The sequence below is a fragment of the Schistocerca gregaria genome, chromosome 2 (assembly GCF_023897955.1).
Source record: "Schistocerca gregaria isolate iqSchGreg1 chromosome 2, iqSchGreg1.2, whole genome shotgun sequence".
Classification (NCBI taxonomy): domain Eukaryota; kingdom Metazoa; phylum Arthropoda; class Insecta; order Orthoptera; family Acrididae; genus Schistocerca; species Schistocerca gregaria.
This window is the reverse complement of record NC_064921.1, coordinates 912296597-912311107: the sequence shown is the minus strand read 5'-3', so window position 1 is coordinate 912311107 and position 14511 is coordinate 912296597. Positions and strand designations below refer to the sequence as shown.

At 38.3% G+C, this 14511-nt stretch overlaps 1 protein-coding gene across 1 annotated transcript in view; it reads right to left on the bottom strand.

The window, feature by feature from the left end:
• LOC126335346 (structural maintenance of chromosomes protein 4-like) overlaps nucleotides 1-14511 on the bottom strand; it is a 298803-nt gene that overhangs the window by 106146 nt on the left and 178146 nt on the right. Inside the window, 2 exon segments of the mRNA XM_049998531.1 lie at nucleotides 3629-3750; nucleotides 3832-4053. Of these exon segments, the coding sequence (XP_049854488.1) occupies nucleotides 3629-3750; nucleotides 3832-4053 (344 nt within the window).

Below are 14511 nucleotides of genomic sequence, written 5' to 3'. Positions count from 1 at the left end.
GCTGCAAGAAAGGGAGCTTATTTTTCTACATACATTACTCCTTACAGTACCCTAATTTGTAGTTGCAGTAACCAGATATTTGGATGATTTACAAGAAAGGGTGTAACGAGGCATAGTTTTAATTTATTTTCGAATTATTAGGAACTTCCAAGTTACTGTCTTTTGTCTCTGGATATCTCATTAACAAATTTTCTGTATGACTTGATAAATCCCCATTGATCCCTTAGGTTAGGGTACAAATACAGTTTGTAAACATTTTTCATGTTCTGGTGTGAAAGTGTAAGAATTTCAACAATTTTAAAAAAGCATTTGCAAGACTTTTTTTAAAACTGATATCAAAAAGACTCAAAATATTACTTCCTTCTACACATTCCATATTTACGTCATCCTTCCCCCCCCCCCCCCCCCCCCCCCCATATACACTATTCAAAACTGGGGTGCTCTTAGGATTTGATGGCGGATTACATTTGAGTACAATCTTTAATATACCATTCAGTGGCAACATCATTGAAGTTTAGGTATTGTTCCTTATATCACAATGCATTGCTGTAAATCTCAACTTTGTAACATTATTATTGGCTTATTACTGAGTACTGTGTTTGCATTAGGTAGTCACGAAATGGAAAGCAAGCAGAGAAGAGAATTGTATGATACTACTTTCAAGTGTTAAGCATTTCTTTAGGCTGAAAAATGTGGCAACAAGAGAGTGGGACTAGTGATGTGGGCTGGAAAAAATGACCAGTGGGCAGGACATTTATAAATGGTGTACTCGCACAGGAATTTGTCCAAAGCTGTTTTAAATGCCCAAATTCTGGGCTTTTTACTGCTAGAATGTTTTTTCAGAGAGAAATAGATAGATAGATAGATAGATAGAGAGAGAGAGAGAGAGAGAGAGAGAGAGAGAGAGAGAGAGAGAGATTGTGGCTTCAGTTGCTAGACACTGCAGTCGTGTGTGTGTGGGAGTTGCGTTTGTGTGTGTGTGATCTATTTTTGACAAAGGCCATACTGGGAAAAAGCTAATTTGTAACAGTCTTTGGATGTTGCGCCTGTCTGTGCTCAGTATCTCCTCTATATGATGAGTATCATTTTATTTTTTTACTATACACTACCCAAGGAACTGACGTCATTAAAGATGTAAAAAGTTCTGTTTAGAGTCCAATTTATTTCCCCTAATAATGCTCCCCTAACTTTCAAGGAGCTTTTTCATCTTGCTTCCACAACCAATAAAGGAACACTGTCACAAAACACCTTTCCCCATACAAAATATCAGCTTAAAATTTTTTATACGCACCACTCATCAATTAATCTTTAAAATGTACAAATGCCTGGGCATTTATGAATTTTGGGCATTCACCCAGGCATTTATCTTGGGCATTTGCCCCAATTTCTAAATGCACATGCATTTTAAACCACTGGGTGGGATGAGAGTTCAGTGTAGCTGAGAGTAATATTTTCTGATGGAAGAAACAGAAATTGGCATTATTTTCAACTACTGCTACTAGAAAGTAGCACACCCTGGTGTTGAAGTAAAAGTGTTGGACTTTTCGCAGTCCATGGCAGTGTGATACAGCAAGGAGAGGTAACAATATGGAAGATGTAACAATATGAAAGAACAAAGAGTCTTGATTGAAAACAGTGCCAAAAGCCCATGAAAGCCCCAGCAAATAATTGCCTTTGTCATTTTTTTTTTTTTTTAAGGTCTTGCGCAGTGTCCATGTCAGATATGTGGTGCTGTCAACATCCACTAAAATGGGATCAAGCCTATATACATACATCACACAGTCAGTCATCACTGTGTGTTGCATCGATATAGGCTTGATCCTGTTTTAGTGGATGTGGACAGTGCTGCATATCTGACAAGGACACTGTGCGAGGCCTTTTTCAAAAAAATTGACAAGAGCATCTACCTCCTGGGGCTTTCGCGTGTTTTAGGCACTGTTTCCTGTATATTTAACATCATCTGTATCAGATGCCGCACAATGTTCTTTCAAATTCTGACCACAGTGGTTTCCTGCTGGGACATTTCTATGCACGACATCCTATATGCCAATCTGAAGATGCCTTGTATAAGGCAAAACATGTCATTGGAGATATACAAAATGGAAATTCCTGCTTTATTTCATAAAAGTTTTGGAAGTCGCCTGTGAAAGGAGGAAGAATAGATAACCTGTGTCTAGTGATACCATAAGAAACAAAGCAAAAGAGGGAGCTGCAGCTCTTAATACGTACCTCAGCAAGAGTTTAAGACTAGCCACAGATGGGTTGATCACTTTATGAAATGGACAGGCTTATTTCTACGATGCTGTACAATAGTATGCCAAAAGCTTCCACAGGAATTTGAGAAAACACTTCAAGAATTACAGTGGTATGTCATAACATTTTGGAAAGAGAAGAATTTTTTGATGGGCCAATTAGGCAATGCTGATGAAATGCCAATTTGGTTTGATGTGTCATATAAATGCAGAATTGATGAGAAGAGAACAAAAGAAGTTACCATTAAAACATTCAGGTGTGGAAAACAGCCCATAACTGAAATGCTTGCAATCACAGCAGATGGGAGCAACCTTTCACCTTTCTTAATCTTCAAGTGGAAAAGAAGCCACAAGAACCCTACAAATGAAAGGATTTTCCCTGATGAAATCACTATTTGAAATCAAGAGAAGGACTGGAAGGTTGAAACTCTAATGCTTGACTGTCTCCGAAACACGCAGGAACCCCGTCCTTGTGGGCTTTCCAAACTATCATGAATTCTTTGTCCTTATGGTCATCTCAATGACAACATACAAAAGAAGATCCACAGCCTAGCCAGTAAGCTTGTTATTGTGCCTGGAGGAATGACTTTTGTATTACAGCCCCTGGACATCAGTATAAATAAGGCTTTCAAAGGTTATCTTCAGGAACGGTATGAAAAATGGTTTTGTGAACCAAACTGAGAACAGGAAAAATTAAGCATGCTGTACCCCACATTATTGTACACTAGATTTTGGCTGTCTGGAAAAGCACTGAAGCACCAGTGAACGTGAAATCATTCAAGAAATAATGTATTTCCAATACTCTAGATGGCAGTGAGAGAAAGTCAAACTGTTTCTGATGTAGACTTGTCTGAGGATGCCAATAATTATGCCATTAGAGAATAATGTTGGGTAATACCCATAATTTATGATATGTCTGTTTGCATATCATGTAGGTTATCAAGTTGGGCATTCTCCTCTAGTAATAACTGTGTCACTTAACAATGGGTCACTTAAAATGGTTATTGTTTTGATAGTTCATTTATATTATTTATATATCCATTGTTGTGTAAAATAAATTTAGACTACAAGTGATGCACCAACAAACTCTATTTATAATTTTAATTTTTTAAATTGGGGTGCACATTACATTAGATACCACACTGGTAAACCAGGAGAAACTAAAGGTCATGCATAAGCTTTCTGAGAATTTTTCATCCAGCACACTACTTGCAAATGGAAAAGAAGAAAATGATATATAAATTTTTAAATTTAAGTCAGCAAGCCACAACATTAAGTGCAATGAAAGGAGGTGTAATTTCTGTACAAATGGCATGTTATTTCATAATATATATTTTGAATATCACCCATAACAAAAAGAGCATTATGAGACATACCTTCTTTGATTTTTGAGTTGAGATTCATTTTCTTTAACTTCTTTCTCCAGTTGCTCTCGTTTTGCATTATCCTGCTGAATTTCTTTTAGATAAGAATCAAGATTTGACTGAGCTGTATCCATCTGAAAAATATACTGATTAACTACAAAACATTTCTAATTAAAAGGAAAAGAGGATATGTTAATTTATTAGTGACATCTTACATTTATCTTCTTTTCTAAAACTGCATCCTTCAATGGAATTAATTCACTCAGCAATTTTTTGTGTGTCTCCATCAGATCTGTAATATAAGGTTGTTGTTCTCTCACCATGTCATTAAATTTCTCTTCCTTTAACTGTTGTTCCTGCCTAGTTTCTTCTTTAAGTTTCATGAGGTTTTCTATCTCTTTCTCACACTGTCCTGGAAACAGAGCAGCTTGCTCCAACTGTTAAAGTAAACAACATACAATAAATAAACGTATCACAGCTGAAAAACATAGCAAACACTGAGTCTACCTTTCAAATTAAACTAATAATTAAATGTGGGAAGGAGGGGGATAGGGAGGGAGGGAGGGAGAGAAAGGAACAGAGGGGTAAATGGAATCCTGAAGATGAAAGTACACTATCTGATAAATATGTTCACTGTATGGCATTCTCTTTATAATAATGTCTTAGAGAGATACACACTTTGTTACTACAGGAGAAGAGAGGAATAATAAATATGAATTTCATTAATTTCACCTCAGACTACCACCATATTTAAGTTCTCTCCCAGGCAGCCGATTTTTGCTGTACTTACAATATTCATTCTTATGAACAACGGTTTTGAAGCAAATGATCGATCATCCTTTAATTTTGTTGCTATGTTTAACATGTGCCAACTGTATTGCTTTCCATCATAACTGTGCACAAATTGTCAAATCAAGGACCTTACCACAGTATCTAAAAACAAATAAGGGACAATGTAATAAGCACCCCAGGTTTTTAATGTATTACAGGTAAGTGCCTGTTTCATTTCAATTCTTTTTTCATGTGTTTATGATTCTTCACTCACTGGAGTTCAGATCCCTTTTTACTTCTTTTTCACTTATTACTTAATTTAGTTTTTATGTACATCAGCCCAGTGTCCTACAGTGCCTCAACTGCTCTATATTCTCATGTGTTTCTTGGCCCTTCTCTTTCTCTCTTGTAAGCAGCCTCACTCTCCTCTATTAAAACGAGCAGGAGATCTTTTGAGATTTGTTGGGCAATCTCCTCCTCAGACTTTCCATTAAAAAATTTCTAAATGGTTGTGTTTCGAACTGCTGCACAATATTAGTTTTGTGTAAGGGGGAGAGTTGAAGGAAACAAAGCACAGTTTCCTGTAAAATTGAACTCCAAACTATTAACACCACTGCTTATACACCTATTTGCATCTACATCACTACTCTGTGAGACACCATGCAGTATCAGAGGGTACTTCCCACTACACATGTCCACCTGTTAAGGTTTTGTACACAGAGTGCTAGAACAATAACTGCATAAATGCCTCAATACCCTGTAATTAGCCGAATCTCATCTTAGTGGTCTTTACAGAATCAATATGTAGGGGTCTGTAGGATATTCCTAGATTCTTCACCTAGTAGTATTTCATGAAACTTCATAAGCAAGCTTTCATAGGATAATTTATGTCAATCTTAAACCATCTGTAGGTTCAAGTTTTTCAGCATTTCCATGACACTCTCATGTGAGTCAAACAAACCTGTCAACATCTGTGCTACCTTTCTTTGTATATACTCAAAATCCCTTGTTAGTCGTATGGGTCCTACACAATTGAATAATGTTCTACAGAGGGCCGCACAAATGTTTTGTGAATCATGTCCTTTGCAGAATGACTAATGATATAAAGCCCACCACAAACTTTACCTATGTTTGATACAGCTCTCCACACTGGTCTATACTATGCAAGCCTCTTCATTTCCAAATAACTATTGCAACCAACATTCAACTGAATCACCTTACTGTATTCATATTTTTCATATTTTGGCCTTCCTCTACAATTGCTACTGCCCATACTTCTATCAAGTACTAAATTAATAATTCATTGATGTCTTAGAATGTCCTATCAAACAATCCCTTCTCTTAGTAAAATTATGCCACAAATTTCTTTTCTCCCCAATTCTATTCAACACTTGTCCCCACTTCTACGTACATAATCATCAGCTTTAATCTGAAGCATCACATTTCACAGGCTTCTATATTTTTCTTGTCTGAACTGCTTGTCATCCACATTTCACTTCTGTACATGGCTCCACTCCAGGTAAAGTACCTTCAGGAAAGACTTTAGAACACCTGAGACTGCAGTTTTGTGTGTGTGTGTGTGTGTGTGTGTGTGTGTACCATTGACGAAGGCCAATGGCCGCAAGGTTTAATTGTGAAAGTCTTTTTGTTGTGCCTATCTGCGACTCAGCATCTCCGCTATATGGTGAGTAGCAACTTTCCTTCTCATAATATTGTTACTTTCCATCCTGGATTTTCCATTGTTGTAATTTGTATGTCCTTTTAACAAATTTCTCTTCTTCAGAAACACTTTTCTTGTCACTATCAGTCTATATTTTATTTGCGACTTTTCGTTACATCAGTCATCATCATTTACGTTACTGGTCAAATAGCAAATCTTATCTACATGTTTTAGTGTCACATTTACTATTCTCAGTCGTGGCTCACGCTAAATTTCACTAATGTGCTACACTATGGTGGCCTGTAGCCTTTTGATTTACAAGGGTAGTACCCAAAACTAAACTGAACATATTAAATCTTATACTTAAACTTTTTAAATGAATTTATATTTTATAATTAATACTTTAACATTGCAAGGAATTAAAAAAAAAGGTTGGCAACAGCAGGAATCAAACCCAGGTCCACGAATTACGTCTCTGTTAAACAACTCAGCCAGAGGGTGGGTACAAGGGCTCCTCAAAAATCTCTCATACTCTATGCATAAAGCTTCAGAGATCAAACAACAGACAATCCAGTATGGAATGTAACAATACAAGAGAAGGGAAAGTTGTTACTCACCATATAGCGGAGATGCTGAGTCGTGATAGGCACAATAAAAAATTCACACAATCATAGTTTTCGGCCATAAGGCCTTTGTCAGCAGTAGACACACATACACACAAGCACACACACACACACAAACACACACACACACACACACACACACACACACACAAGTGGAACTTACACACACGTCTGCAGTCTCAGAGAGCTGAAGCTACACAGCGAGCAGCAGTACCAGTGCATGATGAGAGTGGGGACTGGGTGGGGGTAAGGAGGAGGCTGGGATGGGGAGGGGGAGGGATAGTATGTTGGGAGTGGCAGACAGTGAAATGTTGCAGTTTAGATGGAGGGTGGGAGAGAAGGGGCGGAGGGGTGAGGGGTAAGTAGCGGAAAGGAGGGAAATAAAAATAAAATGAAAAATGAAAAGAAATTAAAAGACTGGGTGTGCTGGAATTGGAACAGGGAGGGGGCTGGATGGGTGAGGACAGTGACTAATGAAGGTTGAGGCCAGGAGGGTTATGGGAACATAGGATGTATTGCAGGGAAAGTTCCCACCTGCGCCATTCAGAAAAGCTGATGTTGGTGGGAAGGATCCATATGGCACAGGTTGTGAAGCAGTCATTGAGATGAGGGGTATCATGTTTGGCAGAGTGTTCAGCTACAGGGTGGTCCATTTGTTTTTGGGCCACAGTTTGTAGGTGTCCATTCATGTGGACAGACAGCTTGTTGGTTGTCATGCCTACACAGAATGCAGCACAGCGGTTGCAGCTTAGCTTGTAAATCACATGACTGGATTTACAGGTAACCCTGCCTGTGATGGGATAAGTGATGTTAGTGACCAGACTGGAGTAGGTGGTGGTAGGAGGATGTTTGGGACAGGTCTTGCATCTAGGTCTATTACAGGGGTATGAGCCATGAGGTAAGGGATTGGGGGCAGGGGTTGTGTAAGGATGAATGAGTATATTGTGTAGGTTCGGTGGACGGCGAAATACCATGGTAGGAGGGGTGGGAAGGATAGTGGGTAGGACATTTCTCATTTCAGGGCACGACGATTGGTAATCGAAACCCTGGTGAAGAATGTAATTCAGTTGCTCCAGTCCCGGATGGTACTGAGTTATGAGGGGACTGCTCCTCTGTGGGACTTTGGGAGGGGGTGGGAGACTAGAAAAATAAGGCACAGGAGATTTGTTTTTGTACAAGGATTGGAGGATAATTACAGTCAGTGAAGGCTTCAGTGAGACCCTTGGTGTATTTGGAGAGGGACTGCTCATCACTGCAGATGCAACGACCACAGGTGGCTAGGCTGTACAGAAGGGACTTCTTGGTACGAAACGGGTGGCAGCTGTCGAAGTGGAGGTATTGCTGGTGGTTAGTAGGTTTGATATGGACGGAGGTACTGATGTAGCCATCTCTGAGGTGGAGGTCAACATCTAGGAAGGTGGCTTGTTGGGTTGAGTAGGACCAGGTGAAGCAAATTGCTGTCTAAAGCTATAAAGCTTTAGACAGCATTTCACTTTTTCCTGCGACCCACTCAGGCAAACATTCGAGGGACTTGAAAGAGCAACCAACCTGCTTCAGCTCACATAGTTTTATTTGATTAATAGTTTCTGTAAATGGAATCAAGGGTCTTTTGCAAATCAATAAACATCTTGTGAATCCAGTAACCTGTGGCAAAAGATTGATTTCAGAATAAATATTTGTTCAGAACACGATCTGGCCTTCCTAAAACCAGATTGAGGTAAACCTAAATAACACTCCAGTGTTATTTCTATTCTGTTTGGTATAATCTTGGAAAATATGTTATACACAACTGGGTGCAAATAGATTCTTCTGTAGTTGAACACGTCTTGTTTATTGTCCCTCTTATACAGTGGATGTATTGCGGCTACCTTCTACTCTCCTGGGAGTTTTTCTATGTCTCATGGTTTCTCAAAGATTACTTTTAGCTCATTTTTTAAATTTTTGGTAGAGACCATTTCAAAAGTTCTGCTGCAATACAGTCTTCTCCACTAGCTTTGTAAGGTTTTAATAACTTCTTCAATCTCTTTGATAGTTGAGGGTAAATCTTCTAGATTTTCATCAGTGTTTGAGTATTCGAGCTTATGGACTGGTTCTGGACAATTAAGAAGCTGATCCATATATTTTGCAAGTATTTTCAAATTTTCATTGTTACAAAAGCCAAATCGGCATGACTTGTCCCATGCCCCTCTGTTTTCAGATTTACATTTGAAGTAGATCTACCTAACTCTTCAAATCTCACATTTTCCTCCAAAGATCTATTGGAAATGGCCCTGTTTCTCAGATCTTCTACACAGAACACTTTCACCTAAATTTCCTGGTATAATCACTTTTTTTCTTCCATCTAACCTATAGCCTTTGAGTTATAAAGGTAGTAATCATAACTAAATTGAATACATTAATTTTTTTATAAACTTAACTGTTCACATATATTTCAATTTTATAATTAATATTTTAACATTCCAATGAATAAAAGATAACATGAAAAAAATGTTGGTAAAAGCAAGACTTGAACCTGGGTCCATGAATTGCTTGTCTGTGCATAAAATCAATTGGCCACAATGTGGTTATGACAATAGCTTCTCAAAAATCCCTCACACTTTATGCTTGCACTATATGCTACATGCTATTTCTAAGAAAAATACTGCTGACCATCACTTCAGCACTTGACACTGGTTTCTAGTTATTGCATAGTGTGTGCTTCAAAACATGTTTTTGTCCATTTCATTTGCATACTTGCATGCATTCAAAGAGAAATGGTATAATTTTAGTGCAGTTTCTCGCTTTCATACGATGAGAAATGGTGTAATTTTAGTGCAATTTCCAGATTGCATTTGAACAGAAATGGAATATTTTAGTGCAATATTTACAGTGTGCTGTAGCACATAGTAAATGACCACCTCTGCCTAATCTAATTCCTTCTGCATTGGCTGATTTAATTTGAATTCATTCCATAGTCATAAAATACAAATTTTATTTGTTTTGCAAAGTGAACAATTTTACATTCCTTAAATTTTAGACAGCAAGTGGCAATTTCTGCACTCCTTTGGAAGCTTATCGAGATCTGACTGGAAACATGTTTAGCTTTTATCAGAGAGTTCCTCATTGTAGCTAACGGCATCATCTGCAAAAAGTCTGATGTTACTATTAATATTGTCTGCCTGATCATTATAAACAACATGGGAAATAAAGGTCCTTCCCTGGAGCATACCTGAAGTTAACTTTTACATTTCTTGACGATTCTCCATCCAAGATAACATGCTGTATCCTTGATACCCAGGAATTCTCAATCTAGTCACTAGTTTCTTTTCATATCCCCATTACCTCAATTCTGTTAATAAGTACTGGTATGATATTGAGTTAAATGCTTTTTGGAAGTCAAGAACTACTATATCTACTGAACTGTCTTGATCAATGGCTTTTAAATTGCCCTGTGAGAAAAGGGAGCAATGTGTTGCACATGACCACTTTTTGGAACCCATGTTGTTTGGCGTGGAGGAGGTCATTCTGTTCATGATACCTCACTACATTTGAGCTCAAAATATGTTCTAACTATTGTTCTAATTATAAGAAGCGTAGACACACAGAAAAAGGTTTCTCGTATCTCATGTTCATGTGAATGTTAATCTCAATGGTTCCAGCTTTATTTACAGATGTTTCAAAAACTTCCTGTGCACATCAAGATCCATGAAGTCCCTCCTTGGTGTTCTGCTACACCAAGTAAACTGCAGCCTCTATACTAAACATCCCTCTATGACATTATAATGTGAATGCAATCAATCATGGTAAGACTTTAGCTATGGATGAAGAGTTGCAATTTCCCCCCTCAAGCTTATCTGAAGAACCAGCATTCACAACATATCTTCAATAGAAAACAAAAATTTGAGCTGTGATGAAAGTTTCAGAACAAATTCAGCCATGAACTATCTTTCTAAAGGTTGTGTACATGAATGTTTCACAATGTAGTTAATCAGGTCACATCTGACACATCACTGTGGCCAGATACTGATTTAAATATCTGGCAAAAAAAATATTTCACCTGCAGTGTGTGTGAACATTTAGAGTCCACTCAAAAATTGCCATCATACACTAAACAATTTCTGATAGGTGTCAACTGTCATTTCCAGCTTATTCTATTGTGCACCATGTATGCTGCTACAAATGTTATCTGCAATAAATAGTATATTCAACACTGGAAGTCCATGACAAATATTTTGAGCATACTTGAATTAAAATCCTTAGCAGCTTTCATAATTACCAAATACTATGTCTGTGTAATCCCTTTATATCATACATCTTTTTGTAAATAAGTTTTCTTAAATCTCTTGCTGCTGAATGAACTTCAAACATCTGATGGAGTTTCTGTGATTCTACTAAACAACTTTCTATACTGCTATAAAAGTCATGATTTATTTGTGTTTCAATCCAGCCATTTTCAACCATTCAAAAACAGCTTCATTTCTGTAATGAACTAAGAGTTGTTGTCTTGAGAAACTTCACAGGTGACAGTCAAGTAAGTTTCTAATCATATGCAGGACCAGTAACCTCAGTGAGTCCTTAAAAATTCAAGTGTTGTGCCCATCATATGCAGTGAAAGTATATTCAAAACATGATGGGTACAATTAAAACTAAGATAAGTTTCCTCAACTGAGAATTTAGATCAACTTTTTCCACCCACATCTCAGACACTAACTGGAAACTATATATAATTAACAATCACTGGCTAGAAATTTCACAGTGCTTGATGCATTATTAGCAACAACAATGAGACAATAGAAACTTAAAGTAATCTCCTGAAATGCCTCATTATATTGAATAAAATGGTATGACAGCATAACTCCAAGTATGTATTACAAGAATTATTTCGGAAGGAAGGACAATATTAAAACACAGAAGGGAGATTGTCCTTTGAATAATCATTTGTATAGGTCACAAAGAATGTTGTACCGTCAGTTAACACCATATGGTTTTCCTCAGTCCAGAAACAAACCAGCCAGATGTCTTGTCACATGTAAGGGAAAAATCTGTTGAACAGTTTACTCAATGTGAATGACACCTAGAGCAGTCACTTGAGAGTCTCCATTATACAGGGTGAGTCACCTAACATTACTGCTGGATATATTTCGTAAACCAGGCCAATAGATGTTCGAAGTGGTGGCCATCATTTGCTGCACATAATTGCAATCTCTGGCGTAATGAATGTCGTACACGGCACAGTACATCTGGTGTAATATCGCTGCACGCTGCCACAATACGTTGTTTCATATCCTCTGGTTGTAAGCACATCACGGTACACATTCTCCTTTAACATACCCCACAGAAAGATGTCCAGAGGTGTAAGATCAGGAGAATGGGCTAGCCAATTTATGGGTCCTCCATGTCCTATGAAACACCCGTCGAACATCTGTCAAGGGTCAGCCTAGTGTGAATTGCGGAATGTGCAGGTGCACCATCATACCGATACCACATACGTCGACGCATTTCCAGTGGGACATTTTTGAGCAACGTTGGCAGATCATTCTGTAGAAATGCGATGTATGTTGCAGCTGTTTGGGCCCCTGCAATGAAGTGAGGACCAATGAGGTGGTCACCAATGACTCCGCACCATACATTTACAGTCCACGCTCGCTGTCCCTCTACCTGTCTGAGCCAGCGAGGATTGTCCACGGACCAGTAATGCATGTTGTGTAGATTCACTGCCCCGTGGTTTGTGAAACCCGCTTCATCGGTGAACAGGTAGAACTGCAACACATTCTCTGTTAATGACCGTTGACAGAATTGCACTCGCTGATTAAAGTCATCACCATGTAATTGCTGATGTAGCAACACATGAAACGGGTGAAAGCAGTGACAATGCAGTATGCGCATGACACTACTTTGACTCATTCCACCGGCTCTCGCAATGTCCCGTGTACTCATGTGTGGGTTCATGGCAACAGCAGCTAACACACCAACTGCACCCGCTTCTCCTGTGACGGGCCTGTTATGGACCCGTCTGCGTGCTATGACCATACCTGTTGCATACAGTTGGCGGTAGATGTTTTGCAATGTGCGGCACATTGGATGCTCTCTGTCCGGGTACCATTCTGCATACACCCTGCAGACTTCAGCTGCATTTCGACGACACTTGCTATAGATGAGTATCATCTTCGCCTTTTCAGAGTTCGAATACACCATGGTCACAGTTCCTACAACACTACACTATCACAGACATCTGGGAACACGGTGTACTACAGTTGGTCTGTGTGCGGAGACGAATGCAGAATAACAATAGCAGCAAGCACTACATGTGGACACCATGACAGCTAGACCAAACCACAACAGTGCACTACAGCCACACTCCTAAACACGGTCGTCATCGTAAACATGTCCCTGCAGATGCTGCTCGCCGACTGTGGCCCGCGTTTGTTACAACACGCAACTGAACATCGGAGGATTCAAGTGTCAACTTTAGGTTACAATATCTCCAGATGTAATTAACATTTTGCAATGCAGCAAACAGCACTGATTACATATTTGTTTATATGTTCAGATGTGCTAACAAAACTAACGTGGTTCCATTTGAAAAAAAACGTAGGTTTGTGTTAAAAAACGTACTTCCGTGCATTTTTGTATGGTTTGTATTAAACAATTACACTAGCCCCTCTCTTCACGTTTGGTCTGTGGAATCGGTTCGTCAGTATTTGATGTGGTTTACGAAATATATCCAGCGGTAACGTTAGGTGACTCACCCTGTATATCCAGCACACTCACAGAGATGTAATCCTTCTAGTGTCATAAAATAGAAATTATGGTAACTTACTTCCTTGATTTGCATTAGTGCATAGACCTAATCTTAATATAAGATTGCAGAAAGTGTTTTATAGTTACACAGTTCACGTGTTACAACATGCCTTAACTAATGTCATCTGATCACACTTGGTATTATTAACAGCAGCTAGGTTAGGGATTAAATTCTATGTACAAACATATTGTTGAAAACCAAAGGTGCTAAAATTTCATATGTTATCTCTCATTAGATGTTGTTCCAGGAAAGAATATTGCCAGAACTGTACTGTTACATTTGTACTGCAGTACAACCTTTGTGAACTACATTTTCCTCTCCTATAAATTTTCTTCATTATTTCATATAGTACTGGGTTGAAGAGTTTACTGATTAAATGAATTTTCTCAATATCTTTCCTTGCTACCTTTATTATATGCCCTAGTTTTGAGCAACCTCTGTCAAATATAGTGAAGGCTTTCATTGACAGTACGGGATTAATTCATGAGTGATGTCTACCTGTTCACAATTGTTAGGTATCATTCTTCATTGTAAAATTGAACATAAGTCAACATGAAAGCTGCTCACTGTTTAGTGATGAAGAAGTCCACTTACTCCAATCCCATAAACGTGACAAAACAAAAAGAATTTATTTAGTTTGTTTTCCACAATGTCAAAGGAAACAATGACCTAATGACATGTGCAGACTGTCATCTTTCCTTTTCCTTCCCTCTTTCCTGACGAAGCAGCCGCCGGTTGCGAAAGCTCGAAATTCTGTGTGTGTGTTTTATTCATTGTGCCTATCTACCAGCACTTTCCCCCTTGATATATATATATATATATATATATATATATATATATGTGTGTGTGTGTGTGTGTGTGTGTGTGTGTGTCTTGTTCATGTGCCTGTCTGCCGGTGGTTTCCGCTTGGTAAGTCTTCGAATCTTTGTTTTTATTATATTTTTCCCATGTGGAAGTTTCTTTCTATTTTATATATATATATATATATATATATATATATATATATATGTGTGTGTGTGTGTGTGTGTGTGTGTGTGTGTTTGTTGGCAATGAGGATCAC